The sequence below is a fragment of the Diabrotica undecimpunctata genome, chromosome 1 (assembly GCF_040954645.1).
Source record: "Diabrotica undecimpunctata isolate CICGRU chromosome 1, icDiaUnde3, whole genome shotgun sequence".
NCBI lineage: Eukaryota > Metazoa > Arthropoda > Insecta > Coleoptera > Chrysomelidae > Diabrotica > Diabrotica undecimpunctata.
Genome location: NC_092803.1, coordinates 170,851,944 through 170,879,634, shown reverse-complemented (window position 1 = coordinate 170,879,634; position 27,691 = coordinate 170,851,944). Strand labels below are relative to the sequence as shown.

Below are 27,691 nucleotides of genomic sequence, written 5' to 3'. Positions count from 1 at the left end.
GTATTACTATTGAATATACTGTAGTTCTAATGTAGTTCTAACGTTTCAGCTAACATAAGATTTTCGTATGCCTTGTCACAATTTAAATTAAGCACAATATTTTAGAAAGCAAGAATACGCTTTTGGAATTGAGGCTACTAGAAGCATAGTGGACTAACCCACAAATTGGCAGTTTTAATTTTAACGTACCTTTCAATCGGTAAAACAAACATCTATCGAATGCAAAGTGGACCAAGACACCTTCAGTACTTGATTTTTAGATGGCAGCATTATACTACTTTTAGCGTTTAATTTATTTCACGATCTTAGAAATCCAAAGTGGACTATGTGCGCTTAGTCCACTTTGCATTTCTGTATGCTGTAGTGCTCTTTTACTGTTTTCTCGCGTTAGAATACTGTGGATTACGCTAAGATCTGAATATTGTGCAAATTGCAGATTCATTGTGAACGTAAATATCTTAAGTACAATGAGCTCTATCGAAGGTGGGTAATAGCATTTATTATTTTATTATTAAGTAAGAAATAAATAGAAATAACGTTATACCTAAAACCATTTATTTTGTAGGTTATGTTGTTTATATTCATTTTGTGGCTTAGTCCACTATTGCACTTGACTGAAAGTAGATTATCTAGATTATCTTTTCATTACAGAATCGTCAGAATCGGAACCATATCAAGATTCTGGATCGGAGTACGTGCCTACTGATAATAAAATGGAATTGCCCGTCACAGAGAATACACCAACGACATCGAATCAGTTCAAACCTAAGAAGCGAGTTTGTAAAACTGAAACATGGTAAAGGAACTCTAACAAATTCAAACGGTGTTCTGGTTGGAGTATAAAACCAAATTGAATAAAACTGTTAAAGCCAAAACATTCAATGCTATTGACTGCAGCTGTAAACTCAAATGTACAAGTTTAATTTCACCTGATCGTCAAAGAGATTTGCATACACATTTCTATTCTCTGGGTATGTTCGATTTGCAAACATCTTACTTTTATTCTTTAATCAAAGTTCAAAATAAATTACGTACATATACTTCCAACCAAAATTCCAAAAGAGAGAAAACGAGGATTTATATTTTACCAAATGAAAACGAAGAAGATCAAAAGGTTTGCAAATATTTTTTTCAAGCTGTGTTGCAAGTGTCTGCTGGTAGACTGGACAGACTTTTGAAAAATAAAGCAGTAGGAGCACCTCCACCTTCCGATCGTCGTGGAAAGCATCCTCCAGCCAATAAGACAACAACCGAAAAGGAGACTGAAGTAAAGCTATTTATTCAAAAGATTCCAAGCTATGAATCACATTATTGTAGAGAAAAAAGTAGTCACAGAAAATATTTATCACCCGATTTGAGTATGGGAAAACTCTATGAGCTATATAAGATGGAAACCGAGAATCCTGTATCATATTACATTTTTGGTAGAATTTTTAATACTCAATTCAATCTACATTTTCATCCACCCATTAGTGATTCATGTAAGAAATGTGATCTTTTCAATATAAAGCTTAAAGCTGCAAATGAAGAACAGAAGATACAGTTAGAACAAGAAAAGGAGTTACATCAAAGGAAAGCCAAGAGTGCTAGAGATGGTCTAAATCGTGACACCGATCTTACAAAAAGTGGAGTTTCAGTTATATGTTTCAATTTGATGAAAACTCTACCCACCCCAGTATTAACAACTGGAATTTGTTACTATAAAAGACAGTTGTGGACCTACTGCTTCAGTATTCACGATATGGGTACTAATAACTCGTATATGTTCACTTGGAATGAAACAGTGGCTTCAAGAGGACTTCAAGAAATAGGGTCTTGCATTTTGTATTACTTTAAAAATTTCGTCACTTCAAAAAAAGTCATAATGTACTCCGATCAATGTGGCGGCCAAAACCGGAATATAAAGATGTCAGTACTGTGCAATTATATTACTTGCTCTCCAGAATACACAGTGGATGAAATACATCATAAATTTTTGGTGAGTGGCCACTCTTATTTACCATGTGACCAAGATTTTGGTTTGATTGAGAAAGAAAAAAAGTTTCATCTCCATATTTTCGTACCTACTGACTGGCACTCCGTAATACAAAAAAATCCATTTAAGATTATAGAGATGACTACATCGGATTTTATTTCTACCACGGTCCTAGAAAGCCAGATCACAAACAGAAAAATCTCACAATCAAAGTCTAAGGTTGAATGGTTGAAAATTCAATGGCTATGGTTCACCAAAGAACATCCGAATAAAATACATTACAAGTACTCCAATAATGATGACGTACACTTTGAGGTTGTTGATATAAGTAAACGAAAAACTCTTCTACCTGCAGTAAACAATAATTTACCCATATTATACCCCGCTGGCAATGTGATAAATGATGCCAAAAAGAAAGACCTACTTCAACTGATGGAATTTATTCCTCCGGTGCATCATAATTTTTATACAAGTATTCAATCATCGACAGTTGCAACCGGCGGACAGCTGTTAACTGATAATGCATTGAATGAAGATGATGACTGAATTTAATTTTTTTTAGTTTGATGTAATATTAGTGTTATCAATATGTTTGAACAATAAAAACTTCCTTATTTCATACTATTGCTTCACTGAATTTGGTACAATTGCAGTTCAGCAAAGTGGACTAACCCAAATTAAAATTGAAACAACTGTCGCTACTATACATTTTGCGGTACTAAATAATTACTATGCCTCATTTGATACATACTAAAATAAATGGGAATAAAAATATTCCGAAACTAAATCATAAAGCTAAATGAAAATTTTGTTTTATTTTTAAACCCATTTATCTCCATTCATTCAATTTGGGCTTAGTCCACTATGCTTCTACTAGCCTCAATTGATAGTAGTAATAAATAAATAAAAAAAAACATTGGTTTTTTAAACACTCCGAATTGAACAGATCTAAATCCAAATGTTTAAAACAGCATATACTAACGTTATATATTATATAATATATATTATATAATAAGTATTCAAAATGTATATGCAGATCTTTGAAATACATCAACTGAAAGCGTTGAGATCAATAAACTAGCTGGTTTCAATCTTAACACACTGAAATTTAAAACTGTTTTTGTAAACCAGTTTAGAGAATGTTCTGAAAATAACTATCAGTACTATTAAACACATGACTCATATGTCAATATTCATTACTCATGAACACCAAAAATATTGCCACATTCCAAATGTTGTCAAAGAAAGACGTTTTTTGTTGTGGTTGCTGACTTTCTCACTCAGAAACTCAGGAATTCACTTATAATTTTTAGTCAGGGACGCACACTAGACACGTTTTTTATATACATAAAGTTAAGTTTTTAAGATTTTAGTTCAGTCTTAGACAAATTTTACAATATAAATATATGTAGGCGGTTGCGTTTAGATTTAATTTGAGTCTCTTACCATTCTCTAACACGTGCTTCTGGGTCTACCCGTTATCAGAGACTTGTATAGAAGACTCAAACCAAATCAAAACGTACCGACTAGTATGGCAATTATAGGAAAAATAATTTTAGCGACCTCTAACGAGGGGATATGAAGTGAAATGTCGATAGCAATTAAAGTAAACTGTATACCCAAGCTTAATCAAGCCATTCAGAGCAATGCTGGGAATATTTATATTCCACTATGCATCAACAATTTACCCGTATCAATTGCCATACTCCTTCCTCCTCCTAAGTGCCTTCTCTGTTGAGGTTGGCGATCAATATGGCAAATTTCTCTCTATTCTGGGCTTGATGAATTATTTCATTTCCTTTTGTGTGGATCCAATCTCTGATGTTTCGTAGCCAAGATTTTTTCTTTCGTCCTATGCCCCTTTTACCTTCAATCTTGCCTTCTTATATTACCTGGAGCTGCTCAAATTCCCTATGGCGCATTATGTGTCCTAGATATGACGTCTTTCTAATTTTGATAGTATTGACCAGATGAGGGCGTGTGTTCATTGCAATTGCCATACTCTTTGAGTCTTCTTACAAGTTTTTCTGATGAGGGGTTGACCCAGATACACGCGTTAGAAAGTGGTAAGAGACTCAAATTAAATCCAAACGCAACGCAATCGTCCTTACTCGACAAAATGATTACAAAAATGTTGATACATGGTGGAATATAAATATTTCCAGTATCGCTCTGAATGGCTTGATTAAGCTTGGATATACAGTTTACTTTAATTGCTATCGACATTTCAAATTGAACAATGTTGTCACATGGATAATTGGCAATCTCAGAAGGTCCACCATTTTATCTGTTAAGTATAGTAGGTATCTGAATCGTCGGCACTGTGTGTTTTAGGAATCGGCAAATAAAAAAGTGACGGTAGATAAAAAAGTGACAGGTAAGGTTAGCAATACGCCGGTCAGAACTGACTAAGGACTAAAAAATTTGACTAAAGACTAAAACTAAAACATTTCATTAATCTCGATTTGAGCTGAACACTCTCTTTAAGTACAGAACTTCACCAAGTGCTTGTCAATTTTAAGTTATATATGTTGATATTCTTATTGAAGATACACAAATAGATCTAAAATCTTTATATATTTATGTCTAATAATTTAAATTAAATTCATCATCAATCAGCCCCAATGCACATATTCTTTCCCTAGATTTTGATATCTAATTCTGTTCTGCGCCTCTGCTATTCAATTGGTCACAATTCTTTTAAGGCCGTCTGTCCATCTCGTTGGAGGTCTTTCTCAGCTTCGCTTATCTGCCCGTGATCTCCACTTAAGCACATTTTTGTCCAATTGTCGTCTTTCATTCTTGAAATATATCCCGTTATCTCAATTTCTGTCTTGTAATACGTTCGATAATGTCTTCCATGCAGGTTCGTCTACAAACTTCCTCGTTTCTTATTCTATTTTTCAAGTTTGTTCCAAGCACTAACATCTCCATTTTACGTTGTGCCCTTTTCAATTTTCCGCTGATGTTTTGGTGAGAGTTGAGGTTTCTGTTTCATAGTGAGGACTCTTAGAACGCACTGGTTAAAAGATTTCCTTTAAATGATTAATGGTTAAATGATTTCTCGATTTCTGTTAACTCATTAGGGATAAGATTTGTCATCTCATCAGTTTTGTTTTTCTATAATTTATCCTTAAACCGACTGTCTGTTACTTTCTGTAGTTCTTGTAGCATAACTCTGGCTTCTCTTAAGTTGTGATTTATTAGGATAATGTCATCGGTATCTCGAAGATGATTTAATTTTTGCCCATCGATGTTAATACCCTTAAGCCCCATTATAATAGTTTAAATGAAGACAAAATATCTTCCTACCGCCCCTTCTTCCAATTTTTATCTTCAAGAAACTACAGTCTATTCAACAAGAGGGTGCACTGGGAATAAACAGAAAATAGGATACGTTTGCTTTCCTATTAAATTATTAAAACTTAGAAGAGTTGCTAATTATTTTATCAAGATTGGCTTTCAGTTTGATGTAAGTGCAATTAGTGTACGTTGCTTGTTAATCATTTTATTTATGTTTACTTTTATTTCCTAAATTGGTTCTTAGTTTTTAAATAACTATTAGTATTAATATATGTACTTTATTCTTGTTTTGTTCTGTCAAGTAAGTATGGTATTTTTATAGATTAATGTTATAATTATTTTTAAATATCATTATGTTCAATTAATAATAAGTATACAGCATACAAAAAAAAAACAAATATGTCCAACACAGATACTGTTACAGATACAGTTTTTTTGTTTTATTTATTGGTCAGATATGTAGAATATTTTTATTTTTGAAGAAATGATTTTTTCTGAACTTTGTATAGGTTTTGCTTTGAAACTTTGTTTTCCTTAAAAAAAATAATGGGTGCGATTAATAGCTCAGTTCACGATTGGCAACCCAGTTTCAACCGAAAGCTCTTATATAATAATAATACATTATAATGAATTCACATTATTATTTTCACATTATTATGTTGTTGAAAAACCTCATTCTTCTTCTTTATGTGCCATCTCCTTTAAGAAGGTTGGCAACCATCATGGCAATTCGTACTTTCGATACCGCTGCTCTAAAGAGGTCAGCAGAAGTGCAGTTAAACCAAGCTCTCAAATTGTTTAACCAGGAGATGCGTCTTCTTCCGCGACTCCTTCTACCCTGTACTCTTGCTTGTATTATTAATTGCAGCAAAGTTATAATGCTCGCCCCTCATGACATGTCCCAGGTATTGCAGTTTTCTGACTTTAATTGTATTTAAAACCGCTTTATCTTTTCCCATTCTTCTCAACACCTCGACATTCGTGACTCTATCCACCTAACTTATTCTTAATATCCTTCTGTAGGCTCATAACTCGAATGCTTCTAATCTGTCCGAAACATCTTTCTTTAATGTCCAAGCCTCCAACCCATAAAATAATACGGAGAATTACATTTATTAATTTGATTTCACCTTTGTTATTCTTCTGATCATAACATATATGAATAAATTTAAGTACGTACAATTCCTTGGCACACGCCCTTGCAGCAACATTACCACCAATACAACAGTGGTCCAACTAAGTTATAGTAAATTCTTTCGCGTTGTTAATGATACGGTATGCTGTTAATTACTAAAGTTGCCGATAGCTTATGCTACGATGTCTGTTAATATAAATTATAAGATAGATATGTACGTTTATACATTGTTAAAATCATGATTTGCTAGTGCTCCTCGTAACATTCATGATGTATTGGTTGTCTATTCTTCTTCTAGTGCATCTTTATTGTGAATTTAGTTTAGAGTACATTCCCAAAATTTGAACTTAACGATATGAGACACCGTGTGTGTATCCGTAATAAATATAAGACATTTAAAATTTTCTTTTAAAATTGTTAGACATTTTAGACATGTTTCTTAGAAGTAAAATTAAGTTAACATAAAATACCATTTTTAAATGTAGTACATCGTTAAAACACTTTATGGGTAATAACCCACATTTTTACAGAAATAGCTCTTTACTTTCTTGCACTTTTCTTTAGTATATTTATAAGTTAGTGGTGAAAATATACCGTGTAATTATTATAGCCATAATTATATTGTAAATGAAGGTATTGCGTGCAAGACTCAACGCTGCAATATTGATATTTCTACAGGACGACGACGCGTAGTATGCGTATAAAATCACTTCTACTTATAATACTGCGTATTATTTATATATTTTGAAATTTTCATTGCTGTTGTTTTTGTCTCATCTTACCATTTTACAATAAAGTATGAATACTAAATAATGTCTTTAAATATCTTTCTAAAATAATCTGAAGAAATTATTAATGTTAATTCAGAATTGTAAGCAAATTTTTGTAGTTATTTTGAATGTATTACTGAAAAATTAAACTATGTATATGTGGATCTGGAATTCACTATAACTAATTAAAATTTATGTTTTTGATATAATATTCTACTTTAGCTACAATCTGCGATGTGTTAGTTGCAATAATAAGTAAATTGTTTATAGGAGAATGGTCTTAGGTAATAGATTGATATACCTTTCGTAATTTCAAAGTTAAGCCAGTCTAGACTAATAGCTACTTTAAAACTTTCAATTCTGAATGCACTAAATCACTTTTGAATCCACCACAGATACTATTAAATTATTTGCAATATCTACAAAGTTACATCATATCATCAAAATTCAGTCGTCCTTAAACATGCTTGATGAATCTCGACTAATATATCATAGGAATAAACGTTGTATAAACGAATGGACACAAAATAGAACAAAATAATGTAATAAACACATATGTAGTAAAAGGGTCACCCGATAAATCACTAATAGGCAGAAGAAGTACTGGAAGACCACGCAAAAGATGGAGTAATAACCTTACATTGAGGTATTAATCCACCAATGTACAAGCACCATTGCTAATAAAAGTGAAGAAGAAGAAGAAATAAACATCTATTAAAAAATTTAATCATTATCTCTTCGTAGACAATTCTGTTTAATAATTAAGATAATTTGACGGAATAAAAATATGCAGATCCTAAAAATGTCAACGAGTAGATTTGAAATTAAAGTTCCGTAAAGCCAAATTGACAAACTTACCTAGCGAATACATAGGAGAAGCTTCATTAGTCAAGAAGGTCAGACGATAGCTAAAATGACCATCGTATTTTGGTCTTCCTGTTGATTTCCTGTTCATCTCCTTGAAGGTAAATTTACCAGTGGATATATGTTTAAGATTTTTTCCAGACTTCTATGAAGTTGTGTTCCATTCGGATAAATAAGTCTGAATCCATTAGTAGTTTCTGTATCCTCTATAGATAACAGTAGCGTTGCCCAAAATCGGTCTTGGTCTTGCAGTATTTTTCTTGTTCTTGCGTTTTCGCCAGACCAAGACCAAGACCAAGACCGCCTAATTTTAGCCCGACCAGATCAATTCTGACCGTGCAAGATTTAAGCAAGAACAAGACTAAGCCTGCGAGACTCTTGTGTCTTGCAGTTAGGATTGAGTGTCGTTTTAGCGAGTATAGTAGTTCTGGTATATGCTTAGAGACTATGAGACGCAAAAAAAATATATAACAAAAATTTTGAAAACTGGACTAAAAACTGGACGCATTACGAACAATACCATAAACATACATACCGAATCAAAGTATTCATTAAAAAAACACTTGACACATTTGAAACATGCTCAGAGGTCATAATTACAATGTAAAAATAAAATATTTTGAACATTATTTCCCAGCAGATGATTCCTTCGCTCTGACATTAGTTGTCCAGATTTTGAGAATAGCCGCCCTAGAATCGTAAAATAATCTTCTTGCATTGCGACTGCGATGCTGACAGTAATATCGTATTGAAACTTTTTGAGATCATTCGGTTAAACAAAATTTGCTGAAAGAGCGCGGCTAATATTCAAAAGTAACGAGACATGACAGATAATGTCGACTGTCAATAAACAAACTACCGAAATATTTAGATTAACGAAGTAACGATATATAATTCTTGGTTTGCTATTCGGTACTTAGAATTTTGGATAGTAACGAACATAAAGTAACTAATAGTTACTTTTTCGACATCACTAAACTTCATTCCCAATTGAGCTTTCATTGGAGTCTAATGTAACGTAATTGTTTTACATTTAATTCTTGTTGTTCACGTAGTGACAAGTTTCCAATTTGACATGTGGGACGAATATTCAAATAGTTCTAGTCGGAGTAATGAGAGTTGGAGTTATAGATCTAAAAGACAAAGCAAATTTGATTTTGATTTGATTTGTTTTTTATTAACAGATAAAGAAGAAAAGATAATCTGTATAAAGATATTGTAGGAACACGTGGAGAAAATATCAGAAATAATAACGAAGAAAGGATGCTTGAGTTTTAATTAATGCATAATCTAGTTATCACTAATGGTCTCTACCAACATAAAGGCATACCTACATAAATACACTACAGGAGTAAAGATCAGAGATAAAAGATCAATATTTGACTATGAATTAGTTGAAAACTTCATAAAAAATTATGAACATCAAGGTTGTGAAGGAGAGATCTTGTCAGATGCTAAAGAGATAATGAATTCATTAAAAGAGTATTTTCAAGAACTACCAGAACAACAACACACAGGGGAAGATAGCAAATGGGGTAATGAACAACACAAAACGAAATAAAAAATGAAAATCAAGAATGCATAACTGCAATTGAAGTAGATACTAGATATAGATAAAGTATAAGTCAATACTATTTTTATCGGTATAGTAGTAATGCTAAATGTAATACTAGTACTCGTTATGGATTGTTTGATATTTGGCCTTTGTGTGCCATTTTCTACAAAAGTTTGAAAAAAGCTACTCAGTTATCATAAAAATTAAAATTTGCTCACCTTTCTAATCTAGCTGTAAGTTTCTCAACTTCACTATTAAGTGCGTGTATTTTCATCTTGTACTCTGCTATTTCTCGTTCGTGCAGTTCCCGTTCCTCTTGCTTTTCTTGTTCAGCACGATCCCTCTGTTCTCGTAATTGGTTCATCTGCTTCTCTTTGTCGCCGATGGCTTCTTCAAGGGAGGAAAGCGCGCCTTCAGATGAACAGTGATGAGCTTGCATCGCAGACAACCGGGCTCTCGCCATGTCTACTTGGTTGTCTTTCTCCTTTAGAAGATCTTCCAGATTTTCAACCTTAAAAATATAGAGATTTTAAAACAGATCACGAAGTAGATGCAACAGGAAAGTTTATTAATACAATTAGTAGGTTAAACATACAGTTTAAGGTACGAGAAAAAACAGTTTCTTATCTTAATACTACTTGTTTCTTAAGCTATTTTAATTATTATTTTATTTATAAATCATATACACTGCATGTTTAGAAGTGTATGTGATATACAGCTGTTATTGTTTAGATTGTCCTCCTGGCGGTTTTTTTTATGTTAAACTTATGGTATCTCTTTAGTTTCGACGAAAGGTCGAACGTGTTCCAGATATTTATAACATTGAGTAATAATTACCAGTAATGAATTGTTTAATATATATCTTCATATAGAAGGTCTCTTAAGAAAGTGAATTTAATGGTTTGTTTTTTAATATGGTCGTTAACCATTAGTTTGCAACCAATGGAATCGACAAAACTCTAAACTACAAATATACGTTACTGGTAATCCCAGAGTTTTATCTGAATACCAAAAAACAATGACCCCTTTGCGTATTTAATGATTCGACATTATCATTTATAAAATGCAACTATTTTGAAAAATAGTTTTCAACAATAAAAAACTAGAATTATCACAGACAAGCAACAGGAATACATACTTTTTAGAAATTACATAGGGGTAATACTGTTCTTGTACCAACAATATTGTTAGACTGCGTTAGTTTATTGTAGTGGTAGAGATGCAATATCCTTATTTTGTTAGTTTTAAGTATAGTTAATAGAAGTTTAAGCAGCATTTCAACTCGTTAGTTTAATAATTCAAATTATTTTCTTACCTGTCATTTATATATATATATATATATATATATATATATATATATATATATATATATATATATATATATATATATATATATATATATATTATATAAAATTGATAAATTGTATGGTACGAAATTTCAGTCGGCCTTGGTCAAATTAGAAGGTAATTAAAGCTATGTAAAAGTACATACAGGGTATTTCAAAAAAGGTAACCCCGTCTCTAGGGTAGGTAAAAAACTAAAAAATAATTGGGGTTTGCTTAGTAAAAAATTTTTGTAACCCCATCCGTTTTCAAGATACAGGGCGTTGAAGAAAAAAAAAATTACGCATTTTTTACGATTTTGCCGACACTACTGGCAACATTGTAATGAAATTTTATACGAATATGTCTTGGAAGCTGATACATCCCATGAATTTGTTTTTATATCTGATTCTCATAGAGGGCGCTAGTTACACGGATCGTACTAAGTATTAGTCAATATAACTTTTTTAAAAGTATAATTATTAATCAAAATTTCAAGTAAACTTAAACATCATTCAATTTTACACGAAAAAGTACTCTTGGTAAAACTCGATACTGTGTACCGTTTTCGGAATATTTTTATTTGAAAATTATGAAGTAATAATTGATGCTGGTAGTAATGATAAAGTTCTAATAGGTATACCTCTATTTTCTCCAAGTGTGCCATGGAAATCTGACATTTATTGATTGTTATGACGATAAATCAACAATAATTAGAGTTTTGAAACCTTGTTATTTGTAAAATCAAATCAAAATGTACTCAAATAATGAATACACTGACGTGTTATTAACCTTAGGCGAGGATGTTCTAGTGCAGCTGTGACACGTTATGCAGAAAAGCTTCCTAGAAGAAACTTACCAAGTAAAAAAACATTTAGAGCCGTTGAACAACGTTGTCGAGAGACTGGGAATGTGAGACCAAATAAAATAAATTCTGGTAGACCAAGAACAATTAATAAAGAAAATAATATTTTAAATTTACTTGATCAAGATCCAACAGTTAGCGTAAGGAGTATAGCAAGACAAACAAATACTTCTTCTTCAAGTACTTGGCGGATACTGAAAGAACAGCAATTACATCCTTATCATTACAGACAAGTACAAGAGCTCTTGTCAGATGATCTACCGGTTAGAGTGGATTTTTGTGAAACATTGCAACAAAGGACAGCCTACAATTCAAATTTTTTAAAATGCATTCTTTTTACGGACGAGGCCACCTTTACGCGACAAGGTATGTTTAACTTCCATAATGCACACTACTGGTGTGATGAGAATACACGAGTCAAAAGGGTATCACATTACCAACACTCATTTAAAGTTAATGTTTGGGCAGCAACTTTAGGTAACAAATTAATAGGTTATCATATTCTACCTGGAAATTTAAATGGTGATATGTGTCTTTTTAAACAATTCCTTATTCGAGATATTAGAAGATTTAACGCTAAACGAGCGAAGATCTATATTTTTTATGCACGATGGAGCTCCACCACACTTTGATAGAAGGTGTCGTAATTGGTTGAGTAATCATTTTCCGAATCGATGGATTGGTAGAGGTGCAGAAGCTCCGATTCATTGGGCCCCTCGGTCATGCGATTTTAACCCTTTGGACTACGCAGTTTGGTCATATATTAAGGAGAAAGTCTATGCTACAAAGGTAAATTCACGCCAAAAATTGGAAGAAAGAATTCAACGTCAATTTAATGACATCATAGCTGATCCCCTACCGTTTAGAAGGTTAATGGAATCTTTAGAAAAAAGAATAGACTTGTGTATTCGCGAAAACGGAGGGCATTTTGAACACTTACTGTAATTGAATTTTATTTTATGTTCTTAGTCATTAATTTAATTTTCTTCTTGTGAGTTTTGTTTAATTACTAACTATTTTATGCCAGCATCAATTATTACTTCATAATTTTCAAATAAAAATATTCCGAAAACGGTACACAGTATCGAGTTTTACCAAGAGTACCTTTTTCGTGTAAAATTTAATAATGTTTAAGTTTACTTAAAATTTTGATTAATTATTATACTCTTAAAAAAGTTATATTGACTAATACTTAGTACGATCCGTGTAACTAGCGCCCTCTATGAGAATCATATATAAAAACAAATTCATGAGATGTATCAGCTTCCAAAACATATTCGTATAAAATTCCATTACAATGTTGCCAGTTGTTTCGGCAAAATCGTAAAAAATGCGTAAAATTTTTTACTAAGCAGATCCCAATATTTTTCAGTTTTTTACCTACCCTAGAGACGGGGTTACCTTTTTTTGAAACACATTGAATATTAGTCCGGAAACGTTTTGTGATGTAACCCGAAATGGCATTTTTAGAATATATTATATGCCTTTTATAAACGATTTTTTTTAAATAAAAGTTTTTATAATTCATGGTATACAGCAAACTCCAGGAATTTCATTTTCCTTGTTTGCAAGCCTTATGTGTTTTATTTTGTCGAAGGCTTTCTTAAAGTTAACTAGACATAATAATACGTCACAGTTGATATCTCGACACTATTCTATAAGTATTTGTATAGCAAGTAATGCCTCTCCAGTGCGAAATCCCAGTTTGTTTCCTCTTATTTTATCGTCTAGTTTTTTGTAGACGCGTTCATGTATCACTCGCAAGAAGACTTTTGAAACATATTTTATCAAGCTGATCTATATTCTTCATATTTCATTACGTCAGGTTTTTTTGGGTATCAGGATGAAATCAGATATTAGCCTTTTCTTTTGAGAATTCCTCAGTATACTAAATTTCATTAAATAATTATTTTACTAGTATATCAATGTGGTTCTATGTTAGTAGTCTTAAGATTTTTGTAGGTATTTCATCCGATCTTATGTCTTTATTATTTTTGGTACGTTGTAGTGCTTTTTCAATTTCCCCTTTGGTAATTGCAGATCCATTTCTACCTCTTGTTTCTGTTGTGTCCATTCTTTCTTCGTCTTCAAATAGCTCTTTTATATATTCATTCCATCTATTTATTTTCTCTGCAATTTTGTTATTTCTTCAATATTTTGTTGTTTTTGTGAATTATATTTCCAATACCTATTTTTGAAGTTATACTTCTATACGCCCGCTCCACGTTGGAAATTTGTATGGGAGTGAATCTGTGAAATCATTACATATGTAAGATAATGAGTAAGAGAGAGACAGAAGATATATTTTCTCTCTCTTCCTCTCTCGAATATAAAAATGTTCCTTTTGTATATTTAATTTAATAATATAAATATATATATATATATATATATATATATATATATATTGTATAAAGATATATATACATATAATATTATATATATAATAAAAATATTTATTAATATTATTATTTATGTGATATGTTTTGTATTATTTATTAAATGTTCATAATTATATTAGTCTTTTGTATTTCAAAATAATAATCTCAATAAATCACTATATGATTCAGAACTGTCAATTTTGAAAGACGTTTGTGTCATGTTCTCGGTAGTATAGTAGTCAGTATACCCGCCTGTCACGCGGGAGACCGGGGTTCGATTCCCAGTCGGGGAGGACTTTTTTATTAATATTATTACATGGTAAATGTATAATGGTAAAACATATATGCGTCATTAGAAAAGGTATGTATATTATTGTCATTTTTAAATACTTATGAATATTGAATTTTAATTTGTATTGTATTATTATATTAATAACAAAATAAACAATGAATTTTACTGCAGAGTATGTGTAAAAAAATTTTTGCATTCAACTCCTTTCATATATACATATATGAAAATAAAAATATACATTTTCATCAAAATATTGATTCAATCCTTCATTTACTTATTACAGGTCAAAAGTTGTTTATTAATTGTTAGTAAGTTGTTATTAATTCTGTTTCTCTTTCTGCTATGTCTTACCTATAGCATTACATATGTAATGATTGTGCAGATTGACTCCCAAATAAACTTGTTACGGCGAATGCGTGTATAGAAGTGTAACTTACACTGGCAGTCCCACTGGACTGCCACACCCGTTTTTTTGTATATGCCAGCTGTTTTTTTAATCCTTCTGTATGTATTAAGGCTGTCATGTTGTTTTTCTAATCCTTCTATTTCTGCACATTTTTGGATGGCTACAAATCCGTCGCTTCTTTTATTTTTTGTTTGATTATTGTATTTACATTCTAGTATTGTTGTTCGTTTTTACTCCTGTTTCCTCCTTTCCGATATCAATGACTTTATTTCTTGTGTTATCCACTGTTTGCTCTTAGGGGATATGTCGTCCTCAAGTTGTTAATGTATGATGAAAGATTGCATAAAATGCTTGAAACTTATTTATTTGTAATTAGAGATTTTTTATACATATCACGACATTGCTTTATTGACCATACAACACAATGGCAATCGCTATGACATGTTACACGTTTTCACCAATATATTCATTTCACAGTAGGTACGAATTGTCGTTATTGTCACATTGACATTAAAAATTTCAAATAAAGTTCTGAAAGGATAAACAAATAATTAATAAAATACCTATTACGTTGTATACCGACCAAGAAAAAGTGCAACTTGTAACATGGTACTTTCAGGGTCATTCGATACGCGAAGTAATTGATTTATTTATTGTTGCCTTCGAAAATAGACCCTTACCAACTGTTACAACATTTAAAAATACCATTAAACATTTTCAAACTTCGGGATGTGTAAACAGTTGTAAAAAGTATCATGAAGATAATGAACCACGTGTTAGACCTGTCGATGAGGAGCGTCAAAACAGGGATATTGATATTTGTGTTTTTGTGGAAGCTGGTGAACCCTGCAATAGTGTACAAATTGCTAGGGAAGTCTAGTGAATGCTCGAACTGTCCAGCGAGTTCTCAAAAGGAATGGGTATCACTGTTTTTAGGTACCGACAACACAAGAACTGTTTCCGGAAGATAACTTAAGGCGGATGGAGTTTTATGAATTTATGTTAGATAAACAGAATGAAAATGTACACTTTTTAAAAAATATTTTATTTTCTGACGAATCTTCATTTTCATTACATAAAAAACACAATCTATCCGTTGCAAGGTATTATTCTCGGAAAAATAAGCACCTCGGTGTTGCAGTGTTATCCGCAAAAGTTGGACTGGGATGTTAGGCGACCATATTGTCGGTCCATTTTTTATAGATGGAAACCTAAATGGGCCAAGATATTTACAACTTGTATTAATGAGATCATTCCGACAGCTAGATCCTGTGACTTAGCGCCTAACGATTTATTTTTTTTTTTTGAGTTTTCTCAAAGAAAACATTTATAGGCATCAGTTTGAAAGGGAAACAAATATAGCCGAATTAAAGGCAAAAATACTTCATTTCTCTGAAAGCATTACACCAGCCCTACTCCAAAATATGAGGAGAAATGTGTATGCCAGATTTGGTTACTGTTTAGTACAAGGAGGTGGAATATTCGAGCCCTTAATTCATTAATCTGTTTTCCTAATTTTTATTTTTTGTTAGGTACATTTTGCGAAGTTTGTAGGTTCTTAAATAGGTAGTATTTTTTATGTTTAAGTTTGGAAAAATTTTATTATTTTTTTTTATTTAAAAGGACAAACGATTCTTATTCTGATTTTTTTCTTCTTTCTTATCTTAAGTTTTGTCCATAAAATTTGTACGATTTTTAGTGAAAATAAAGCATATTACTTATTTACTTACTTATTTATTTGTATTTCTATTAAGGCTAAAAAATAACCAAAAAATTAGTTTTAGAGCATTATAATAAATATACTCTAGAGATGGGATTGCAATAAATCTTAATTCCTATGGTCAACAAAACAATGTCGTAATCACGTATAACGAAATAGTAAAGTATCATTAAATAACTGGAAAATCCCAGTGTTCATTTTTATTTCAATGTCACCTATTTTGGTGTTTCTGGTAGCAGGTAATCAGATTATAGTCTCATAATATGGAGATATAATAGTCAATGCATTTGTAACCGGGCAATGCAAGCTTTCCAAATTTATTGCATCAAATAAGATAAATATCTTTTTGGGTTTAATATTTTATTGAAAATGTTTAATAGCTGCATAAAAAAAATATTATTAGGTAAAATAGAAAAGCAAAGATTCACTCACAATCTCTACAATTTAAATTCATCGCCAGTTCCCAGATTAAGTTTACTTAACCTATAACGATACAAAAAAAAAATGGTCTAAGTCCAAATGGTATCTATAAATCAGCTTGATTATAACAGAGCAGTGTTGATATGAAAAATATCTTAGTAAACATCGATTCTGTGTGGAAGATATATAAAAAGTAGAACGGGACGATTGTGTGAAGTTGATGATGATACTATTGTGTTTGTTTGTAATTTATTCCTGTTTTCTAGCCATATTATCAGTGTGAATCTTCGTGGATTGCGTGGTTTCAGACTTAAAACCTTAATTTTAATTTAAATTCTTCTGCAATAGTTTTTTTTGTTTAACTATTTACCACATTTCTTTTCTCATTTCAATATTTCAACAATTATTGGCTTCTGGAGTATGAAGAACTTAATTTTATGGACAGAAAGTTTATGTGACAAAAAATTTAAATTGTTTAAATAACAACTCTTTTTTTGTTAAATAACCATAAAAATTTTTAGGCAAATTAGGAAAATCGATATGCAGATTTGCATCATAAAAAGCTAAAAATACTCTTCAAACCCCACTTTCAAACAATCGATTCCAATTTTGAAGATCTCATCAACGGATGAACAAATTATGGCAGATCTTTTCAGTTTCTATTTAAGCTGACATTGTGAGTTAAATGGATTTTAAATATATAATAGAAATTTTCCCTTTTGCGTTTATCGAAAATTCAAATCGCTTTCCGATATTCCGCCGAAGATTAATAAGGATTAGAAAACTTCGTCAAAGTTTTCGGTTATTTCTAATAAAATATCATTCAATAGAAGATTATGCTCGGAATATTATTTTACGAATAACGTTAGTATAACATTTTTAATTAAATATTTTATGTTACTTTTATATTCTTTTTTTTTAATTTATGTATAAAAATAATTTATTTAAATTTATCATATAAAATCAAACAGAATTTAGTTCGAATGTTAGTACATTTGTACCTAGCACTTCTATTTTATCATTGCTAATAAAATAAATGTATCATAAGGCTATTTTATATAAGTTCTGTATCAAAATTTATATGTTTGTAAAGATAGGACAATATTTTTTGATTTTTTTCTTCTTTTCAATCTCGTATGCCATTTCAAGTTTCGAATTTTAAAATTTTCACGGACCTGTCTCTCTTCTATTGTACCCATGTGTCTATTGCATCCTATTTTCTTCTTCAACTTTATCATTATTTACTTACTTTTTAAATATAATCGATTAAAACCGACAAGGAAACTAAATTACTGTAGCTGGCTGTGTACCATGTATCACAAAAAATGTATTTAAAAATTCCATTATAAAACTTGTTGCTAGAAACTGAGTTGCTATCAACAAGTCCTCGTAGACACTTTATCTCAGGACTAGCAACCTCCAGTGGAGTCTTACGTTGCTATGTTATCTGTCCCATTATAACTTAACCATCTTAGTATATAAAATCAAATAATTTAACTCAAATTTAATTTAACAACATATAAAGGGTATTTACCCATGTATTTAGTGGCTCAAAACATGTACATCCAGATAGCACTAATGATGGAATATTACTTTGGAAAAATGTCTGTGATGTAGCCCGATAGGGCGTTTTATTATATACTTTTTATAAAGGAATTTTAAAATAATCGAGTAACTTTGTTTTCAGCGTTTCTTCTGATTTCTCTCAGTTTCCTTAGGTCTTGAATTTATGTCATAAACTATCTCGAGATTTCGTTAGATTCTTTTATCTATAGTCTGTAGAGTTTTGTGTATATATCATTTATTTTATTTTCTTCCTCTTTCGAGAGTCGTTAGACATTGTGGTAGAGAAAAGGCCTTTCCTCTTATACTCACTTATGGTTGCTAATTATGTGAAGTCAACATTAACCAGTAGAAGCTTATTCTTCTTCCTCTTTCGAGAGTCGTTAGACATTGTCGTAGAGAAAGGGCCTTTCCTCTTATACTCACTTATGGTTGCTAATTATGTGAAGTCAACATTAAACAGTAGAAGCTTCTTCTTCTTGTGGTATATACTCCTTTTTTCTAAGTTCATTATTATCAATGAGAATTTTCCCACTCATGATATGTCCTAAATACTGCTTTTATTTTCTTATTGTTATTGCCAATACCTCACACTATTTTTTTACTCTACAAACTATTATTTCCTATTTTATACTTCCATGCTTTTTTGGCTCAATATTTTTTATGATATTATGTTCTAAGGTCCATGTTCTACACCATATAAAAGAGTGAAAAACAAAAGTGGACCAAGGTGTAAATTCCAGTTGCAAAAGAAGTTCCCAACTCTCATGTCTAACAGAAGCTAAATGAACTAGGAACAAAAAAACATATCCGTCCCAGTCATCCGGAAACTATAAAAGTGGATTTTGCTACATGCTATACTTCCGAACATAAAAAAAAAAACACTGAAAAGCTTAAACTGAGACTGTCCTTTGGAGGTGTATATTAAACTTCTCGTTTCTTATTCTCCTTCAATTTTTTCACATCTGTCAGAATACTGAACCCTGATGCTGGAACCATATCTAAAGGGCCTTTACTGTCAGCCACTCATTCTGTATCCTACGCTGCTTGACTTTATACCAACCCAAAGTCAATGCAAAGAAAAAGCACCAAGAACAAATAATTAGAGATATAGAAGAAATGGGAAAAGCAACAATGTCAGATAATTCTTTAAAGGTGTTTCAGAGATCCAAGGCCGGGTACCAAGCAAGAACAGGTAACATTTTTTAAAAATACAGCAAAAATGTTATTAGTAATGAGAAAGAAAATCCTGAAAACCTGGAAGAATTACTTCTGTTAACTGTTAAATGGCAAATCTAGTGGAAATACATCCAATAGAAGTGCGTAAAGATAAAATACAAGACCAATACCTGACATATAAAGAAGTAACTTGGGCAATTAAAAACTAAAAAATAATAAGGCACGAGGCAGCGATAAGATACCCGCAGCGTGTCTACAACACGAAGAACAAGCACTGTGCAGATCTATCTAGAAGCTAATTAAAAGTATTGGGCAAACAAAAATGCCAGATGAATGAAAAGAAGGGGAGATTGTACCAACCCACAAAAAAGAAAACAAAACTCAATGTATTGACTACCGGAGCATAACGCCCCTAAATATCACCTACAAAAACATTGCAAACATTCTCTAGAAATAATCAAAGCCTACGCAGAAGAAGTCATTGTGGATTATCAATACGGATTCAGACCAGGCCGCTCTACTATTGACCATATTCACTATAAAATGGAATTAAAATAAACAACAGACTCAAACAGGGGGATGCACTTTCGCCACAACTCTTCAACATAGCCTCTGAATACAGCAGTGTAAGAATCAAACAATCTATTTCAAGATTTCATCGAAATCTCAATCAAAATGATCGAAAATATCTACGAAAATAACACAATAAAAGTAAAAGTAGAAGAAGAAATATCCGACCTTATTGGAACTGGCAGTGGGATAAGACAGAAAGATTGTGTGAGTCCTCTATTATTCAACCTGATTATGGATGAAATATTTAAAAAGTAAGAACTAAAAAACTATACCAAATGGAAGAAACACAACTGAAAATAATCTGCTATGCAAACGATGCAATTCTACTCTCTCAAAGTAAAGACGATTTACACAATGTATGCTCAGGTAATAGAAAAAATAATGGAGTTTAAATATCTAGGCATCACATTATCTAGCTACCGAAAGCTCGAAACTGAAATGGACGATCAAGTGAATAGAGCAAATAGAGCCGCAGGTTGCCTGAATAAAACAATATAGAGAAATAAAAATATAGGGAAAGAAATGAAAGGCAGAATTTACAAAACAGCCATCAGACCAAAAATGACAAAAATGATATTAGAAACAGCAGAGATGAAAACACTTAGAAAAATTGATGGTAATACACTATGGGACAGAGCTAGAAGTACAGATATACGACGTAGATGCAAGGTGGAGAGCATCAAGAACTGGGTAAGAAACAGAAGAGTAGAATGAAACAATCATATAAGCCGAATGTCAACAAATTTAGTAGTGGAGACGGCAAGAGACGGTTTCCTAATAGGAAGACAATCAGTAGGAGGACCACGGAAACGATGGAACGACAACTTACTGAAGGCACATTAAAAAACAGAAAAACAGACATAGTCATGTCCACATAAAAAGAAAAAGAAGAAGAAGAAAAAGTATTTAATCGAAAAAGACTAAACTTACTATTGATATTTACAGACGATATAGGTTTAATAGGAATCACCAAACTAAGGCGAACAAAACTTATTTCAATTTCCAGAAAGAAGCAGAGAAGATGGTGCTCCGGATCAACGAAAAAATAATTAAATATATTTGTATGAGAAGCAACAGCCAAAATAGAGATAGAATAACAGAGAACATCATCATTGACGACTTTAACTTTAAGCTCATCAGAGAATTTAAGTTTCTCGGAACAACAATAACTAAATAAGGATACAAGCTAACAGCAGATGTCCTTGTACCCTTAAAAACCTTATAACATAAAAACAACTCGACGCACAAAGAAAAATCTATATAAAACAGTAAGACCAGTAGTAAAGACGTCGAGACATGGACGATAATAAAGTAAACGAAGAGCGACTATATGTTTGGGAAAAAAAAAAGTCCAAAGAAGAACTTTGTAACGGCGCTTCATGGGACAACAAGATAATCTAGATAAGAACTAACAAAGAGCTGAAAGAACTACATGCAGAGTCCAACATAATAAAAGAAAAAGTCCAGGAGACCTGAGAAGACATTCTGGCAAAAAAATAGTAAGTCTCTAACTGGAAGATGAACACATGGACGACGTGGAAAACTGGACGGAGATTGCACAAGACAGAAACGCATGGAGGCATGTTGTCATGTCTGCTTAAGCCTATGTACGGTTGTAACATCACGGAGTAAGTAAGTAAAGTCAAGGCTATCACTAACGTAATTCCCAACGTGTAAATGTGTTCTTCTTCACTGTGTCTGCCGTTGACTGGCAGCCAAACTAACTGACTCGCAACAAAATTTAAAAATAGAGAAATGCGTATAAACCCTCACTCACGCTGTACTCGCTGTACTCGTTACATTTAATCAAGGCCTAAGAGTCCATGCCGCGTAGGTTTAATTTACTACACCTCTCTTTATTTTTCCTGTATAAAAGATACTCTACTTAAAGCCATACCTGTTATATGTTTTCCTAATCTAGGTTATTACCTCCCAGATTATTAGCAGTTTAATCCCTTTTATCCTTTCTCACCGTAAAAACTAAAAGTTCATAAAAGTCTTTAGCTATAAAGAAAACTCAGTTTTATTACATTTTTAAAGTAACCTTTCCCAGTTGCCCTAAAGCACTTAGAATTATTTTAAATAATTTAAAAAAGAAAAAAGCTTTTGAACTTTCTTTTCTGTTTTATAAATAAGAAATATTGACTTTAATAAAATATAATAAAATTTATACATTAAACAATGTGAAATGTTTTTATCCCGTAACTTCTACATACTTTAGGATCGTCAGGACTCGGGCAATTAAATTAAACATTTAACAATTAACATTTAAATTAAACAAGAAATATAGAAGGGTGTAGTATCTTCCCGGGGTCTGGATTGAAAGCCTTCGAAAGATTATGCTGGCCACTGATTTTATCAGTCATCATCATCATTTGGCTCTACAACTCTATGTTGTGTCTTGGCCGCGTTTACTATTTTCCTCCATTGTTGTCGGTTCTGAGCTGTATTTCCATTTTGCGTAGATCACTGGCTAAAGAGGGGTTTCAAAAGAGGTAGTGAGGCGCAATACAAGATGCTGTTTTCCGTTAGCATCTCTAGCCTATCCTACTCAACTCCTATCGTCACCTCCACGAAGTGCGACTTGAGCTGCACGGGCGAACTCCGGAGAACCTGGGCAACCCTGCTGGAGATTGGGTAACCAACCCCAGTGGAAGGCAGGGTCAGGGCAGACGAGGAAGGGAGAAATGGTACTCCGAAAAGGGGGTTTTGCTATGGACCAGCAATCCGTACATGGAAAAAGAAAGACGCTACGAATCGAATACTATTGCCTCGGATTTTATCAGTGTTCTTCAAAAATTTATTAGTTCTGTATTAGTAGTTTAAAAAGTATGGAAAACGGAATTTTACAAACGTCTCTAGAAGCTATATTAAGTAATATCTCAGAGACAAAATTTTTGGATAATATTTTGATTCAACGGCGGCAATAAAGGTGTTTTTTGGATATTTGCATTGTTTGGATTAGATGTAAATTAAAAAGAAACAAATGTTGTGCGGTCTGTATTTTATCCAAATATTTCTATTATTAACTATTTTATTTAAATATTAACTATTCACATCCAGATGTCAGTAGTGAGCCTTTGCAATTCGGGGATTAACTTGTGACATGATGTCGCTATTACATCATTCGCATGAAGAGGTATAATCTGTTATTGTTTTAAAATAATTTTTCTCTTAGCGGTGCTTTGTTTTATAATAAGTTGTTTAAAATTTTGCTAATTTCAAGTTACAGTATAATAAGCAGCACGGTTTTCGGATTGAAAAATTTCAAGTGAGAGTCGTAAAGTTTTATTTCTCATTAGAAGAGGTTTTGCCATCTCAATATCGTAAGTCTAATTTTTTTTATTTCGTTTTTTAAGATTTTATTTGGCCCAATGGAGAAAAAAAACTTGATCATCAAGGACAATCAATCAACAAAAATTTTAGATTACTTAGGAAGAGGACAAGGATCTACGGCAATTGAAAAAAAAAAAGTAATTTAGGCGAATCAACTTTAAGAGCAATTAAGAAGAATGAAGTTGCTGTAAGAAACTCTATAATTTCTGGTACAAAATTAAGCACTAAATTTTCTTCCTACTCAAAGGATATATTATTAGACAGAACAGAAAGAGTCATCGCAATTTGGATTGGGGAACTAATTCAAAGAAAAATTCCTGTAAGTGGTTATTTAATCCAGGAAAAAGCTCTTCAGTTTTATGAGTTAATGAAACAATCAGAACCAACTTCCTCTTCCCAAACTGGTAAAAAATTTTTAGCTAGCAAAGGATGGCTAATCCGGTTTATAAAAAGAAATGCATTTCATAATTTTCATAATATCAAGATCACAGAAGAGAGAGAGCTACAGATAAAGTAGCAGCAAAAATATTTCCACAGGAGCTAGCGAAAATTATTGAAGGTGGGGACTATTGTGCCGATCAAGTATTTATCCCCGAAATGCCCAAAAAATGATGAAAAAACTGCAAATGGACATAAATCAAGTAAAGATCGAGTAAGATTATTGCATGCTTTGTAGCAATACATCAGGAGATAGGATGTTGAAAGCGCTCTTAATAAATAAATCTCTTAGACCACGAGCCTTAAAAGGCAAATATTTATTGTACAGTAAATTGTATTAATATACAGTTGTACAGTAATTGTATTGTATTAAGTAAAACAAGAAAAAGCAGTTGATGTTAGAAAATTCATAGACAGACATTATGATTTAAACTTAAAGAGTATTGAAGAATTGAGCTATTTTAAACACATGTTAAACCGGGACAACTTAGGAAAACATCCACCTGTAGACAAAATCTATAAATAATTGGTTTACTGTCAACAATAATACTAGCATAATAAACAGGTTTCCCTGTTTTCCTGTTTATCGACACGATATAAATAAATATATACATATACGAATATAAATATGGACCAGTTTTGTCGTTAAATAATACCAAAATATATGTTACAACCCTGTTTTCCTGTTTATCGACATGCTATGAATAAATATAAATAGTCATATAAACGAATAAAAGTATGGATCAGTTTGGTCCTAGAATCATACCAAAATATACTTTAAAACTAAAACAAGAAAAAGCAATCAACGATAGATGAGAAACGATAGATAGTTTTCGTGTAAGGTGCCGCTTTTGGCATTACATTGCTAATAAACCTGCCAAATATAGCATAAAATATATAGCTAAGCTAATTCCAGGGCATTTTATACGCACAATATAGAAATTTATGCTGTAAACCAAACAGAAAGTCCATATCGGTAACCAAATGATGCTTTCAGTGTAGTAAAGCGTCTGATATCCACTATTGATAAATCTGGAAGCAACGTGACAATGGGCAATTACTTTACCTCCGTGCCACTTGCTAACGACTTGCTCGTGAATCATAACTGCTGGACATAGGCCTCCTTTTTTTGTCCATTGTGATCTATTTTCCCCAGTTCCATTTCAGTGTGGCAATACGGGAAATTACATCAGTAACTCCTGTTCTTCGTCTTAAGTCTTCATTTTTAACTCAGTCACGAAGCGATATACTCAGCATTGACCTTTCCATTTTCCTCTGAGATACTTGCAGCGTTTCAGAAGTTGTAGCTATCAATGTCAAAGTTTCGGCACCATAGATCATCACAGGCAACACATATTGGTCAAATGTTTTACGTTTTAAAGAAATTGGTATATCGCCTTTAAAGATGTCTTTGAGTTTTTCATAGGCTGCCCATGCTAGGTTTATTCTTTTTCGTAGTTCGCATATTTGGTTGTCTCTTGTTATCTTTATTTCGTGTCCCAGGTATATGTACTTTTCCACCAGCTCCACTTCGTTGTTACCAATATTGATATTTCCGTTAGATACTAGGTTTGTCATGAATTTTGTTTTGATGTGGAGATGTTTATTTTAAGACCCACACTGGCACACACTAACTGAAGTTTATGTAGCATTTTACATATCTCCTTGAGGTTGCCCGAGAACAAAATTATGTCGTCTGCGAATTTTAAATTTGTTAGTCTTCTACCGTCAATATTCAGGCCTTTCCCTTTCCAGTTAAGTTTTTAACAAAAATATTCTAGTACTGCTGTAAACAGTTTACGTGATTTACGGGGGACAGAGTTGCTCGCGTCCGTGGTCTATCGCAAGGTACGATCACACGTGTCCCCTGGGTAACGCTAAATGAGCAGCAGCGATTCGTCGTTACGCGCGCTGATCCATGAGTGTACGAATCCCTACTCGAAACGGCCCTTCTCAGGGCAGCGACGCAGACCTCAAAGTCATCTTCTGGAACGCTGGAGGTCTAAGCAACAGCAAGTTTTTAGAACTCAAACGAAGCATTCTCGAAAAGAACGTTGATATATATGTCATTGAAGAGGCAGGAGCCGCTACAGACACACCTCATCTCTACTCTACAGTTGGCTATTCAACCCATGTGCTGAAGAGGAATCGACAGGTAGCGTCAGGAATTATCATCGGAATCAAAACCCCTCTAGTATGCAAGGCTAACATAAACCACGAAATGCAGGATAAAGACAAACTGGAAATGTTCCAGGTCGAAGTCTGGAAAGACTCGAAACATGTCACCCTTTTCTTACTATACAATCCGCCAGATAATATACCTGCATTGGAATTGGTAGAGCAACAAATCCAGCCAAGTACCATCATAATTGGAGATTTCAATAGTAAATCCACGAGATGGGGCTACTCTAGAACCACCAACGTTGGAAAACACCTCGAGGACTTCCTGGATACCAACTATCTCGATGTAGTGAACACCCCACCTACGTTCTTATCGTTTACAGGAAGTCAAACAAGGCCCGATCTCGTCGTAACGCACCCACACATTACAGGGAAGATCAGTGTAACCCTCCTGGATGACGCAGCAGGCTGTGATCACCGCGCTCTGCTAGTGACATGCAAACTGGCAAAGGACAAAAAAGCCCAAAATTGCGCCCCGCGCTGGAATTTTAAAAAGACGGATTGGAAAAAGTACAGGGAATGCACAAATTAAGTCCTAACTCAACTAACACTACAAGAACCAAAAGAAGCAACAAAGAAAGTAAGTGAGGCCATACTTAAATGTGCAAAAGAGTGCATACCGCGAGGTCAAACTAAAGAATATAAGACTTTCTGGTCCCCAACGCTATCCAAATTGAAAGCTGCCAGAAATAAAGCCAGAGGAAAAGCTAAAAAATCCAAGCAAATGAACGATTGCATAGAGCTTCGAAAGAGGAAAGCGGTCCTAACTAAAGCCATTAAGTCAGGTAAAAGAGAAGCTTTCAAATCCTTTCTTGCTAAGCTCGATTTCCGAAAAGACGGCGTTAAAGCGCACAGGTTCGTTACTACGCTAAACAATGATGGAAACAAGCAACAGCAAATGCCAATGAGACGCATGGCTAGAGAACTCACTACACATGCCGATATAGCAAAGGAACTCAGTAAGCACTACATTAAAGTGAGTAATATTAAAATAAATAAGAGGGAAAGAGCAAGACTATTGCGTTATCCCCCTCCCCGGCGGATGAGCAAAAGTATAAACGACATCTGTTCAGAAGATTTCTCGATGTTGGAGCTGGAAGCGGCTCTCTCTGACACAAAAACGAAAAAGGCAGCAGGGATTGACGAGTTGTACCCGGAAATGCTTAAATATCTGGGAGCCGTAGCCAAAGGCACCATTCTGAATTTTATTAACCTAACATGGAATTCAAGAGTCCCAAGGCAGTGGAGGAAGAGCGAGGTCATACCCACCTTAAAGAAAGGAAAAGACCCGAGCCTGACTGATAGCTACCGGCCAATATCCCTCACAAGCTCCTTATGCAAAGTAGCCGAAAAAATGGTTCTGGGCAGACTAAACCGAGCCTTAACCCATCTTGAACTGATTGACGACGCTCAAG

At 33.0% G+C, this 27,691-nt stretch overlaps 1 protein-coding gene across 7 annotated transcripts in view; it reads right to left on the bottom strand.

Moving 5' to 3' along the window:
- The window catches only part of brp (ELKS/RAB6-interacting/CAST family member bruchpilot), a 528,827-nt gene that overhangs the window by 120,435 nt on the left and 380,701 nt on the right, over positions 1-27,691 (bottom strand). For all 7 annotated transcript variants that reach the window (XM_072520526.1, XM_072520528.1, XM_072520527.1 and 4 more), the window contains one exon: positions 9,821-10,113. In XM_072520526.1, coding sequence (XP_072376627.1) covers positions 9,821-10,113 — 293 coding nt within the window. The remainder of the gene's footprint in view (positions 1-9,820; positions 10,114-27,691) is intronic.